This window comes from Cupressus sempervirens, chromosome 5 (genome assembly GCF_028749045.1).
Source record: "Cupressus sempervirens isolate cs-2001-9-10 chromosome 5, ASM2874904v1, whole genome shotgun sequence".
Classification (NCBI taxonomy): domain Eukaryota; kingdom Viridiplantae; phylum Streptophyta; class Pinopsida; order Cupressales; family Cupressaceae; genus Cupressus; species Cupressus sempervirens.
The window spans coordinates 343,130,959-343,145,741 of record NC_143122.1 but is presented as its reverse complement, the minus strand read 5'-3'; the positions used below and the strand labels follow the sequence as shown (position 1 = coordinate 343,145,741).

General features: G+C 40.0%; 2 protein-coding genes across 3 annotated transcripts in view; both read left to right on the top strand.

Annotated features, from left to right (window-relative positions):
* LOC149556100 (outer envelope pore protein 16, chloroplastic-like) overlaps positions 1-14,783 on the top strand; it is a 143,907-nt gene that overhangs the window by 77,672 nt on the left and 51,452 nt on the right. The gene's annotated exons all lie outside the window — the stretch shown is intronic.
* LOC149556101 (uncharacterized) lies at positions 1,572-3,998 on the top strand. Its single transcript, XM_089830239.1, has 5 exons — positions 1,572-1,803; positions 1,919-2,071; positions 2,213-2,613; positions 2,756-3,161; positions 3,296-3,998. Exons 2-5 carry the CDS (start codon positions 1,927-1,929, stop codon positions 3,874-3,876), a joined length of 1,533 nt encoding a protein of 510 aa, XP_089686365.1. The 5' UTR covers positions 1,572-1,803; positions 1,919-1,926; the 3' UTR covers positions 3,877-3,998.

Genomic DNA, 14,783 nt, shown 5'->3' with positions numbered 1-14,783 from the left:
ACTTTTGTCGTCACTTTCTGAATCTGACGATGTTGCCTCCTCGCCGACCATTTGTGTGTGCAAGTCAATTGTGAATCTTTTGCCTCCGCCCTCCATTGATAGGGTATTTCTTTTCCAATCATGTTTAACTCATAGTTCCAAAAATCGCCGAAATCGCCGAAATCGCGATAAGACTCATGGCTCCCGATTTTTTTGGAATCGGAAATCGCTGGCGGCGATTTTTTCTTGTGAATCGCCTGAATCGCCAAAATCGGCGATTCATGGCAAAAATCACCAAAATCGCCATCGTGAATCTCCAGAAATCGGCCGCGGCAGCAAGGATAGAAAGTTCAATTTTTTTAAAAAAACACATGTTTTATTTGCTTTCTAAGTTGACTTTCCTCTTTGTTATAACCCTAAAGAGCCTTCTATATGCTTAGTATGAGTAGAAGAGAGGAAGAGTGAGAGAGAAGAAGAGAAAAGAGAATCCATAGGTTTCCAACCGGCAAGAAGGAAGAGCACCAAAGAGATCAGAAGTCCATTTGGGGAGGCCATAAATTGCATTGGGAGCATTAAGGAGTCAATATCAACACTCCTCAACTCATTTGCAAGAGGTAAGTGTTGGTTTTTTTTTTGCATGTTAGTGTAGTATGCATTTTTTGTTAAATTTTTTTAGTGTTCATTTGCAAATCTTGAATGTTTTTTATTTTTACTAAATTGCAAACTAGGGTTTGTTGTTTTGTAGTTTTTGTTTATTAGTTGCAAACTTTGATTTTTTACATGAATTTTTTTATTGCAGCAGCCCTTTGCTTTCATTTTCCAATTTCCACAATGGGTAAAAAAGATGAATGCTGGAAATATAACGAAGAGTTTCCTGGGAGAACCAAATATCAAACAAAATGTATATTTTGCAAAGAAAAAATAAATTCGGGAGGTATCTATAGATTGAAATACCACATTGCTGGCATACCTGGCCATGATGTCACAGTTTGCACTCAACAAACCGCTGAGGCAAAACGCTCTTGTTTAGTGGCATTAGAAAAAAATGAACAAGACAAGTTGACTAAGAAAATGCAACTTGAAGGGTTAAGAGGTATTGGCTCCCGTGCTCCCACATCCGCAACCGCATCTACATCTGCAAGTGCATCTGAATCAGCTTCCGCATCCGTAGGTTGTGTTGGAGAGCATTCTTCTAGGCCTCCTTTTCATCCTAGTGCTAGTGCTCATGTGAGTGTTAGTGGTAGTCGGTCTCATACTGAGACAGAGTCCAACACCAACCTATTGTGGCCTAGAGTGCGGAAAAGCAGAATGGATAGTTACTTTGTGCCCCACACTACTCCTGGCTCCCAACCCACGCTTGAGGGCATGGGTTTGAACAAGGAGATTCATGATGCTGCCAGAAAAGAGATTTGCAAATTCTGGTACTTTGCAACATTCCATTTATTGCAGTCAGGTAATTGATTCTTTTTTCTTTGTTATCTTCAAAGTTAAAGTTAAAAGTAAAAGTAAAACTTTAATTATATCTACTTGTTTTATGATTTTAGTTTTTGACATCTAAATTTCTAATCAATATCATTATCTATTTGTGACAGGACTCCTTATTGGCAGAACATGATAGATGCAGTTACCATTTGTGGTCCGGGGTTTAAAGCCCCAACTGAGGCTGAGTTGAGTGGATACCTCCTGGAGGAAATGGTTGAGGATATGAGGCATGAGCTTGAGGACAACTGAAAGGAGTGGATCGAAAAGGGTTGCACCATCATGACTGATGGTTGGACAGATAGGAGGAGAAGAACACTCCTCAATTTTCTTTATCCTGTGGAGGTGATTGATCATTCTACTTTCCTACATACATAATTTTGAATCGTGATTGACTATTTCAAATTTTGATTTGTTGATTGCTAATAGTAATTATAATTCGTTGTTTTGTTACTTGTAGGATATACCATGTTCCTCAAATCCATTGATGCTTCTGCTCATGTAAAAAACGCCACATACTTATGTGAGGTTATTGAGGAAGTTATAGCAGAGGTGGGGGAACAACATGTGGTGCAAGTGGTGACGGATAATGTAGCAAGTTATGTTGCTGCAGGTAAACTTTTAACTTTTTAAGTTTTGAAAATAAATTTATTTGAATTTTGAACTTTTTCTAATTCTAACTTAGAATTTCTAAGTTTCCTAAGTTCTAACATGTTTGAAATTTGAATTTCTAATTATCTTAAAATTGTTGTAGGCAAACTTTTGATGGAGAGGCACCCCACCATATTTTGGTCCCCTTGCGCAGCACACTGCCTTGACCTCATGTTGGAGGAAATTGACAAACTTGAGTGGGTCAAGTCATGTGTGGAAAGGGCAAAAAACATATGCAAGTTTATTTATAATCATTCATTTGTCCTTAGCACAATGAGGAAGTACATAGGAGACAAAGAGTTAGCTCGTCCAGGGATCACGAGGTTTGCCTCGAATTTCATCACCTTGCAGTCCTTGTTGACATCAAGGGATGATTTGAGGAGCATGTTTGTTGGGCGGGAGTGGATTTCATCTTCCTATGCTACGACCACTGCAGGGATAGATGTGGTGGATTGCATATTTGATGATGATGGTTTTTGGAAACCTGCTAGAGAAATCCTTAAGGTAATTTTATTGCAATTTAACATTTAATATTTTACAGTTTACTATATTAATTGTTTAGTGATTTAGTTTTACCTTAAGTTATATTATTGAATTATTCTATGTTTAAGTTTTGACTCAAATTTTTGTTTTACTTTATATGTAGGCCACTGAGCCTCTTGTATCTCTCCTACGAACTGCTGATGGGGAGAAGCTCTCTATGGGCTACATATATGAGGGCATGGATAGGGCCAAGGAGGCCATTAGAGCTCAGTATGCAGGAGTGCAGGAGAAGTATGCCCCTATTTGGGACATCATTGATAGGAGATGGCAGAATCAGCTCCACAGACCCATCCATGCAGCAGCTTACTTTTTGAATTCGGCATTTCGTTTCCGTCCTGACTTCAAGGCGGATGAGGAGGTTCTCACCGGATTATATACAGTGATCCAGAGGTTGAGTACTGATGAGGATAGCAGTGCTGCAATTATTGAGCTTGATAAGTTCAATAATAAAGAAGGGCCACTTTTCTCTAGCAGGGTAGCCATAGATGCTCGGGAAACAATACAGCCAGGTAAAAAATAAATAATATATTCAATGTTCATGAATCTAGATTCTAAACTTAAAGTTGATTATGTAATTTTAGAGTTAACTTGTAATTTGTAATTTGTAAATAAGACTAAATATTTTTATTTTCCCTTATTTCAGATAGATGGTGGCAAATGTTTGGGGCCACAACCCCAAAACTTCAAAAAATTGCCATTCGTATTCTGAGTCAGCCAAGCAGCACTTCTGGATGTGAGCGCAGTTGGTCCATGTTCGCGCACATCCACTCGAAGAGGAGAAACAGGTTGACAGTGCAGAGGTTGAATGATCTTGTCTTCGTTCATTACAACCTCCGTCTTAGGATCAAACAAATTTTGGGCACTGACTCCTCTCCGATCATTCTGGAGGAGATTGACCCAGAATCAGAGTGGCTCACAGAGGTTGTAGATCCAGTCTTCACTGAGGAAGACCGTGCATGGATTGACCAGGTGGATATAGAGGTTGAGGCAGCTAGAGCACGTTCTTCAGGCATTGGTAGACGCACACGTGCACGCACAGACACAGGCCCTAGCGACATTCGTGAGCCCATCTTATATGCGGGAGATATGGCTCGACAGTCCTCTAGGACCTACATTAGACGCCTTGCTACTAGGCAGACTAGATACTCAGAGGCTGAGGCTGAGGCTGTAGCCGAGCTTGAGGATGATGTTGAGGATGATGATGACTATGAGCCTGAGGCTTGAGCTGGAGCCTTGTTTTTATATTTTGTTTACAGATATTGATACTGAATCATTGATAGACATATGTTTCAAACTTTCATGGATCTTCATCTTAGATTCTTACATAAATTTATGATTTGATGTCTTATGGATCCTCTTACATACATTCTATGATTTAAATCATTATGATCATTTGATTTCTATTTACTTCAGCTAGCCTACAATTTACATTTTAGATAACATAGTTACGTATGTGATGGATTTTATGTTCCATGTTTATGTATGTTAAGTTTTAACTTCTATTTGATGATGTTATAGTGTGCTTAAGTTATATTCAATAAAGGGTGCATGAAATAAGTTTTAAATTGTTAAAATCTTTAAATTTAAAGGGTTTTTTCAAATTTGCCGATTCATCGCTGATTCATTGCCGATTCACGATTCGATTCGGCCTTGCCGATTCCGATCCGATTCCGATTCACGTTTCTTTGGTTTTACTTTTGCTTGCACCAACCAAGTTCATCCCAGAATAGCATCATATCCTTTTCTTTTCAATGGAATGACTACGAAATCCAATAAAAATGGTTGTGTTCCAATAGTTACCAGTTGCGCTTTCAAGATTCCCAACGGTTTGATTTCATGTTGGTCTGCCGTGAGCAACTGAAATGCAGGTGGCCACAATGTCGGCTTTCCCAACTTCTTCCAAGTATCCTCCGACAACACATTCATGCCGGACCCTCCGTCGACAATTGTGTCTGTCAGAACGTTTCTCAAAATCCCCATCTCGACGACTGTCGGATGCCGTCCGGATGCGAGTGCCAGGAGCATTGGGTTTGTTGTCGTTACTTCCCTACTGTCCCTTCCTGTGTCCTCCGTTGCTTTCAAAAATGGTGTATGATTCAGAATGGCCGTTCGTAACTGGGGCATTGTGAGAAGGTCACTTATCTTGACCGGTATCTCCGTTTGTAAGATCTGTCGTACAATGTTTTGTTCTGGAAAGTTCCTTGCCAAGGTGCCGCTGATGTCCTTCAACTGAGATGTCTCTACTGACGATGCCTTTGCAATTTCCGCCTGCGCTTCTCCCAATTTTCTCTTTTCCTCCGCTTGCCTCCGTGTAATTGCTAGAACCTCGTCTACATCCGTGCCGACAGTGATCAAGTTTACTCCAAACTTTGGACACTTGGAATCTTCGTGATCGCCGGGTCCGCACCATCTACATAATAATGTCGGTGTGTTTGCCGCTGTACAATCCCGCGCAAAATGACCCCACAAATTACATGCTCGGCATTGAACAATCGGCCGTCCGTTTGCATCATACTGAGTTCGACTTCGGCTCCCATTATTATTGTTATTATTTGTATTGTTATTTTTCCCTCTGCTATTATTCCTGTATCCTCCGGATGTGGCACCTGCACTATTCGTATTTCCGCTACTGCCCGACGGGGAAGCCTCCTATGTAAGAAACACCTGCGGAGATCCTCTTGTCTTCATGTTAAAGGGGCACTCTTTTGTCGAATGGCCCATCATCTGACAAATGTCACAAAATTGGTTCTTCGGACACGATCCTTTAGTATGACCGTCGGTCTTACACTCCATGCACCACAGTTCACTGCCTTTTGGCTACTTCTGTATGTTTTTAAACTCCTTCATCATGCGAACCATATCCTTCTGTAGGGCACGAACCTTCTTGCTACTACCTTCGTCGTCGCTGCTATCATCTCCGGCAGGCTCGTCGTCATCAGAATCAGAGGAGCTAGTTTTCTTCTTTTTTGTTTTCTGCTCACTTTCAAGGTCCAGTGCTCTGTTATACGCGTCCGCATATGACGACGGTGGCACAATTTTCATTTTCCTCTGCAACTTCGAGTGTAGACCGTCCACGAACCATCTCTTTTGCAATCCATCTGCCAACTTGCTTTCCATTTTGTTTATTAAGTCTTTTAATCTCCTGGCGTAGACACGAACAGTTTCGTGCTTCCCCTGTTTGGTATTGAAAATCTCTGCTACGATTTCATTATCATCCCGCAAGAGTTTAAATTCCGCCAGGAACTCCTTTTTAATGTTATCCCAGCTATTTAGCTTTTGTGGATCCGTATCCGAAAACCAATCAATTGCCACACCCCGTAGGGTTGCCGGAAATTGCCTGATCCATTCGTTGGCATCTGTGATTCCATTTGCCTGCCAGATCGTCTCACATGTCTTACAATGTCGGATGGGGTCGGCTGTACCATCGCCCTCAAACTTCGGTAGCTTTTCTTTGGGTCCCGCCATCACAACTGAATTTTGTAGAGAGGCGTTACTGGGTCCTACAACACTGGCGCTGTTTACTCCCACACCGGAGGTCTGAACTCCCACACCGGAGGTCTGCACTCCCACACCGGCGGACTGCTCTCCCACACAGGCCGACTGCTTTCCCACACCGGAGGTCTGCACTCCCACACCGGAGGTCTGCACTCCCACACCGGAGGTGTCGACAGTTGCGAACCTTGGTGAAGAAGAAGGATCTTCTGAAGTTGTTTCTCGCGGAAGTCTATCCCGGACGAAGAGGTCACTCCACGCTCGTGCTCTCTCGACACTGCGAGCCGTGCGAGTTGATGCTCTTCCGTCTGAATTTTCTTCCCTCGGCGAACACAAATTCAAGAACTCCTCTCGTGCTTCTTCCACCAATTCCACCCGCTGCCGAGTCTCCTCCAACAATTCCTCCGCACTCCGATTTTCGTCGGCTATCTTCTGGAATCTCCTTCGGCGTTCAGCTTGCTGTGCCACAATTAAATTCTCTTGCGCAATGCGGATTCCATCTTTTCTCTTGCCCTTATTCCGATCCTTGTTAAGTTGATTTGGCATTAATCTTCATTTCTCCCACCTTCTAGTTTCATAAGGCTACGGTGCCAAATCTTTACCGTACTGGTAAAGAAATCAACACATACAGACAATGGAACACGAACACGAACAACAGAATTATATTCGCATATGCCAGAACATTCATTATGCTTCACAATATTAGTAATAGTAGATGATAGAAGATGATTGATTCTTTACAATGATCCTAGACGGGATATAAATACTATCCGCCGAACCTTCCCGGAGGAGTCCGTCGGCCACAAACATTATATCCGCTACAAACTATTTACCCGTCGGCTACAAAATACAAAACACCAACAACAATCATTCCGTTGGCTACAGCAACACCGCCAGGACCATCCAATCGGCTGACAGGTGGTTGAATCTATGAATCTGGATTCCTACCTTGACATGGGAGTTTCTCATTTCAACTGCATGCCAGAGACACCAATCCAAGTGGTCTTGAAGAGATGCTACATGAGATTGAATAGGCTATCGGATGCATTGTGGGAGAAGGTGTATTAATGCCTGCAGCTCCAAGGAGTTCATATCATTTGTAGGTGATATTGGTTTTCCTATCCAATTTATATGATGTTCTACCGGAGTATGATATGATGTTCTGGATTGCATAGAGGTGTATAAAGCTGATGTTTGTAAATAGTGCCATCTTGGATGAGGCGATAAGTAGATATGATTTTTATGGGAGCACAACGAGGGTAGGAGGGATAGTACCAATACATAAGTTGGAAGAAGGTATGGTGATGGCTAAGTTTCTTGATATTAACAAACTTGGACTTGCCCAAAGAGATCAAGACTATTTTTGATGAGATATAACACAAATTGGAAGTGTGCTCCCTCCAACTATCATAGCTGCCTCGTATAATCTGTTTGATTTTGTACTCCTTGTGTGATATTGTTCAAGAGGACTTGGTCCCTATCCTAGTGGACCAAATTCAGGAGAAGCAAATATACAAGTAGTAGATAGGAGAGCTGAGTCAATGGCCTCTGGTCCTGAGCATGATAGCTTTATGCAAGACAAATATACTATCCAACTGGTATAATGTCCAAGCAAATTTTCAATGATGATCATCAGCTTATCAATTTCTTATAAATAAGAGAAAAATTCGATGAGTTGTACTTTGAAGGTAGCAGTTTGCCTCCTAGAGAGGTCATCTTAGAAAAGGATACTAAGACGGGGAGATATCATAGCTCAAATGAAATAAGATTTGTCATGGTTTGGTTTCTTTAGAGTGGTTGTTTGACAAACATGACCATTATGTCAAAAATCAACAAGAAGCTGGATCAATTTGTTCTATTGAATTTGAGAAGGTTAACTTGGGATCAGATCTTGACCCAAGATTTGTGAATATTGACAAATATAGTAACCAAAAGAAGATCAGTTCATTGATTTCTTGCATGAATACAAGGATGTCCTGGTGTATTCATATGATGACCTAAAGGCTTTCGGTCTCAATGTTTTGCAACATGATATTCCCCTCAAGTCTGCCGCTTTTTGCAACATGGATGTCCTGGTGTATTAATATGATGACCTAAAGGCTTTCTGTCCCAATGTTTTGCAACATGATATTCCCTTCGAGTTCACTCAACTCCTTTTAGGCAAAAGAAGTGGCAATACAATCCAAATATCTCAGGCACCATTCTATCTAAAATTCAGAAGATGTTAGAAGCTAAAATAATCTTTCCAATTCATCATTCTACCTACGTAGCTAGCATCGTTGCAGTGCAGAAAAAGAATGGTGAAATCTGCATTTGTGTGGATTTTCAAAATCTAAACCAAGCATCATTGAAAGATAATTACTCTTTGCCAATCATTAATCATGTTTTACAGACTGTGACTGATCTCAGATGTTATCTATGCTCAATGGCTTCTTTGGCTGCAATCAAATGGAGGTCCAAGAAGATGATCTATTAATACTGCATTTACCACTCCATGGGGTGCCTTTTCTTACAATGGATTGCCCTTTGGATTGGTTAATGCAGGCACCACTTTCCAACGAGCAATGGACATGGATTTTTGAGATATCAAGGATGAATTGTTGTGGTTTACCTTGACAATCTCATTGTTTTCTCCAAACAAAGGCAAGATCTTGTATATCATTTGCGTCAAGTGTTGGAGAGGTGTTGTCAACACATAATTTCTCTTAATCCTAAGAAGTCAATATTTGGGGTTACAAAAGGAAAGTTGCTTAGACACATTGTGTCTAAAGAGGGAATATAGATTGATCCTAAGAGGGTCAATTCTATTCAAAGTCTTTCACTGCCAACTCGTAAAACTTCCATTCACTCTTTCTTTGGAAAGGTGAATTTCTTGTGAAGGTTTGTCCCAAAATTTGTTGAGAAGATGCATCATATCTCAAATATGATGAAAGGTTATACGGTTTCCTTTGGTGTGCAAAAGGAAACATTGCTTTCATGAAAATCAAAGAAGCAATAGCTCATGTTCCCATGTTAGTCTGTCCAGATTACACCGAGGACTACCCCTTATATTCTCACCGACAGCCTGCGTTAGTCTGTCTAGATTACACCATGGACTTCATCATGTATTGTTCTTCTTTTGAACACACAATGTAATGAGCCCAACTGGCTCTTCCAACTAAAGCTAAGTGATGATACTGTTCTCACTTGAATTGTCTCGCGTTTCTTAATTTTCGAGGTTTGGAACTTACAATATCAAAACATCTAACTAGGTATCATATCAGAATTCAAAGAATTCCAGCAACAAATTTAACTAACATTAGCTGAATTCCTATGCCATCTGAATAACCATTTGCACTGGTTTTTTGGACAATTTAGCTACAATTCGTAAGCACCACTTGACTGATATTTAAATACCAGAATTAACAACAATGAATGACTTCTCCTCTTCTTAATTGCTTTGCACAAGAGATATCAACAACCATAATTAGTTTGCATTTCAGAATTCCAAAATAAATGCCAACACATTGTTTTAAAATGAGAATGAAGAACTTGTAGATGGAATACATAATCTAGACTTGAAGGCTGACATGCCCACAACTCCCAAACATGCATGTGGACTCCTAAAAACAAATCATAAGCCCCTAAATTCTGAATGCAGGCTTTCCCATGGTGATTGCAGCTCTGTGGAAGGCAAACCGCTGCCTTATACAGTGGTGACAACCTGTATGCATTTAACTCGAACCCCAAAGAAACACTAAAATTCTGTAATATGGCCTGCTAACAAGAAATTCCTGTCAATTCAGTTGGAACTCCACTCCCCACTTACAACACTAGTATCGGTGATTGACATTGAGATAGCAGAATATATATTATGCCCAACCAATAGATAAGGTGCTGAAGATCAGAGTACAAATAACCTCCCAATTGCTCTCAAGAATTGCCTCAATATCCCAACACCAATTGGTCATCCAAGCAACAAGAATAATAGAAAGGAAAGACATTCAGTAATTTTAGACTTCATGATTCTCAGAATTTAATCCACAAAGACCGAAATAAGCAAGGGAATTGAAATCACCAAACTCAAAAAACCCTCACAAAGACCGGAACAAAAGCAATAGACAATTGGATGACCAATTCTCATAATGGGAGTCGTATTTATAATCTCCACTGTGCAACTTAGTTTCAACTACACACCTTTCACTTAAAAGCCTTTTTGCTTTATACTTGGGCACATAATATAATTTATTGATTTCCTTGTGGTTCACAAAAACAACCTTTTCAACCATATCATTATATTTTGACATGTGAGGTTATTGTTTTATGTGCCTAAGATTTAGAACTTTTCAACCTTGTTCCAACGACCTATGACACTAAGGCGACCAACATACAATACCAACAAAAATAGCAACCTTAGCCTATTTAGTTGAATAATAATAATAATAATCCACCCATCTTGCAAAAAAATGGCTGAAGAAGCATTAGATCCAAAATTTGACAACACAGGAGTAATCTTGATGAAGAAAAACGATGAATGAACCTGACGGGGTGACTTACTAAAAATAGATGTTTCGTCCAACATTCTTGGAGCCCAGACCATAAGCCAAAAATAAAAGCTAAGAGCATCACTCAACTCCTTTAAGTAAACTGAGATCATCAGAACCAATTGTTGACTTACTAAAAATAGTAAATCCCTCAAAACAGAGCAAGAACTCACTATAGGCCACTAGAAAGCCAAATAACTCCACAACTAAGACCCTCAAATCCCATTGTTAGTTCGCAAGGGCCGCGATGATGAACTAACCAAGCCAATTGTAGGAACCTGCTAAAGATGGGGACACTACAGTCCTCACTCCCTAAGATTGCTTGTCCCCAAGCAATCCTTGAGCAAAACAAACATCACAGTCTTCCTAGATCCCATGGGTGAAACTGTGTGATATCCTTGTTGTGCACAATTGATGCTTGTAGCACCAACACCCAAATATTTGACATCAATAATAGAATCATCGGAAAACCAACTGCAGGGGCTGGTGGAGAAAATAACTCATCGGAGCTCAATTGACTAAAACACCAACTATATCAACACTTGAGTCCCCATCAAACTGAAACTCACACCTAATTGCACTATGGAGATGGTAACAACCATAGGTATTTGAAACACTACCACCAACTCGAACCTCTGCCAAACTATCCTGAGTATATGGATATTGCAAGTGATCTAACTCGCAGATGCTAATCCCATCTGCAAAAATGGTGCTAACCCATCCTAGAATGGATGATATGAAATTGGAGTGAACCTACATCAATGTGAAACCAAATCCTCTACTTGTGGGTGAAAAGAAAATATAATGAGCACTTCTCTTTTTGTAATACCAGTAAAATGCCCCAATCTTTGTTAGTGGCTCATCACTACCAAATCAGAAATCCGAGATGACTCCAATCTCTGGCTCCAAACTACTGGGTGGCTAGGATCCTAGAAAACTCTCTCAACAAAACCAACCACAAAATCCTTGTGGGGAAGCATTGTAGCCAAGGTCTCTACAATCTTTCCCACCAATCCCTGTATTCCACGAGAGTCTCAAATAAGAGTACTCTTAGACACTCTGTACGAATCCTTCCATAAATCCAAACATTCAAGTAAATACTCTATGAACGACTCAGTGCAGTAGAAATTATATGATGAAGCGTCAACCTGCTCCCTTGTGAGCCACAACTGATTCCTTTGAAATGGTGGCACTGCCTACTATCCAATGCTATCAATTGTATGAGATGAAACAAGAGATTTTCTCTTGCAGAAGGAAACAAATCTTTATGAGAGTGCATCTCCACGTTAAGTGATATCTTGTGAAGGAGAGGGAGTAGTGTTTGGAACTGCCGCACAACCCTCTACAGAATCCACCATTGCCATGCTAACCAATGAAGAACTTAGCACAATAGGAATCACTTCACAATCTTCCACCGACACCCTCGTCTCCTCTGTGACTATTGCACTCATATCTCAGATGGATGTAATTGCCTCATCACCACATCATTCCTCGCTACCTTTGGAAGTAAACTCACCACCAACCATTACTATGTGAAGCTAAACTGGATCAGTGGCTAGTGTGGACCAAATATGTTCCAAGTCCACGATCACCTTATCCAATTGTGACTGCGATTCCTAGAGAGCCAATTGAGTAAACTGAAGAGAGTCTACAGTCATCTCGAGCTCATGGGTGAGCTCAACCACTCCTCTTTCCCTAACAATGTCTCATAACAGGTGCTACCCCGCTCCAAATGGTAATCCTTGTTTGCAACTAATTGTGAATAATTATGCTTCAAGATCTTGATAGCTTCGAAGGTCATGAATCTCTGCTAGAGATATACTACTATCACCATGCTCATCTGACGGAAGAGCACCCCAATTAGATGCGGATAACATCTAACAAAAAACACAGTAATGCTCAAGAGTTGAAGAGATGTCAGTGTCACTCACCTTTAGCTGACTATTCACATGATGCCTCTGTAACCCTTGACTTTTATGCAAGTTCTCTGCCTCACTAACTACACTGTGATAGGAGACTGAATCTAAACTACTCGTCCCATGATTGCTAACATCATGTGTGCTCTCGTCCTCGCACACATTAGTAATCAAGGTACAGCTACTCGGTAACTCTTCCAACTCCTCATCCAAAGAAGTGGAAGCCCTCGCAGTATTGAACTCCTCACAAGTCTCAGCTTCCCCTTCAATAAGGAGTCCCTGTAAACATCAATCTTGGGACCCATCCAAAAACCCCTCAGAGTCATCACCTAACATCTGACAAGGAATATCAGACCCACAACAACTCATAGTTTCCTCAAATGAATCATCAGGGGTATGCAAATCATTCCTAAAAACATAGAAATTGATTAAGAGAACCACCCTTTTAGTAATTTGAGTTAAGGTCTTGTTGAAGCCACCTACGATAAGAAGGGAGCCTCCCCTATTGCTGAGTAGAAAGAAATCTCACGAGATGTTGCCTAAAGTCACAATTGTGTACGTTGTGGTCATAGTGACTTACAATTTTTTTAGCCAACATAAGGCTCGCTTAAGGTTTTTCATTGGCCATTAGTATTGATAAGCCCTTCTTTTCTTTTGGCCCATTGACATGATAAAGACTTGGCTGAGTTTTCTATTGGGTTAAGACACAATCAAGATTTTTTTGGAGAATTTGTTACAAAATATTTAGTTGAAGTATCTCATGGGCCATCAATCTTTAGTAAAGCCTTAGTTAAGGGGTTAGTCATTGGACAAGTGAATCCATTGTTGAGAATTAAGATAGCTCTTGGGGAATATGAATCTTGCATTCAAAACATAGAAAATTCAACATTTCATTGCAATTGTCTAATTTGTTGGTATAGAAGGAGAAGACAAATTGATTGGAGGAGTTCAAATTAGTGAACTTTGGGACAACTATTTCTTGATCGTGTTTGGTGATTATCTCCCATCATTTTAAACAATTTTTACTAGAAATTTTCTGAAGTTTGTGTAAAGATACTAACCTAGCTCAGGTGGTGGTTGTGTTTTGATGTTATTCTTGTGATATTGGATTGTTGAGATTCCTATTTAAAATTGTGACTGGTTATGTTTGACATTAATGTTTTGTCATTGATGGCAACACATCTATCTATTACACAGTTTTCCTATTGATGATCAGTGCATAGAGAGTCTCAGTGAAGACACAGTTTGGTGAACCTAAGCTTGCAAACATTTGATGAGTCTACATGCTGTGTTTGCCTTCGCATGTGTTTGTGAGTTGATTCGGAGAAGCTATGACAGATTTGCAGAAGATTGGTTGCTGACAGTATTGACTGAAAACTGTTTTGGACAGTGGTTTGGTATTTTGTTTTGTGAGTTTCGGTAGACCATAGTTTCGGTCTACAACTCAAGATACTTCATGAAGACATCAGTTCATGTCTATCTGCAGATTTTCTTGGGGATTGGTGACTCATAAGTCAATTTGTTCTTTAAACAATGAAAGAGAATTTATTTCTTGGTTGACTCAGTCTGTATATGTGTTGTTTGGCTTATTATTATTATCTATTGGATGATAGCGTGTTATTTGATATTGTAATGTAATCTATATGTATTCTAGTCGACACTTATGAAATTGCATTGATTGAGTAATTTAGTTTGTTATTAGGTCTCATATTGAGCTGACCTAATAAGTTTTTGAGGCTTCTATAAGAGAGTGAATTAATTTGTGAATTTGGATGCGCAGATGTTATGTACTAATGGAGAGAATGATATGATGCAAAGATAATTATGTGAATTTAGATCAGAGAGGGATTAGAGTTATTGAGAAGAGGCATGAGTGGAATGTAATATTGTCCTTCAAAGGAACTGTTTTGGCATGGTTGATGTTTTCAATTGGTTCATCTTAGTGGATTGTTGTCCACAGTGAATTGTCATTCAGTGATCGACTTATTGGGTTGTTGCCCTTGTCGTATTTGGATTGTTGTTCAATTAGGGTTGTTGCCCTTGTTACAAATAAGTGAGCTTTAGGCGAGTGCCTGAATGTATGTACATTCTCCATTGTACTTTTGACAAGGTTTTATGTGTGCTGGTACATCATCTAGTGGGTTTCACCTCCACTGTGGGGTTTCCACACAAAAAATTCTGGTATTATGTGTTATGGTGT

What these genes read in the sequence shown, in the direction of transcription:
- LOC149556101 (XM_089830239.1), top strand. Translation starts at nt 1,927, where the DNA reads ATGTTCCTCAAATCCATTGATGCTTCTGCTCATGTAAAAAACGCCACA. An exon ending in AGCAAGTTATGTTGCTGCAG is followed by an intron (nt 2,072 to 2,212) that starts GTAAACTTTTAA and finishes AAATTGTTGTAG; the next exon opens with GCAAACTTTTGATGGAGAGG. An exon ending in TCGGGAAACAATACAGCCAG is followed by an intron (nt 3,162 to 3,295) that starts GTAAAAAATAAA and finishes CCCTTATTTCAG; the next exon opens with ATAGATGGTGGCAAATGTTT.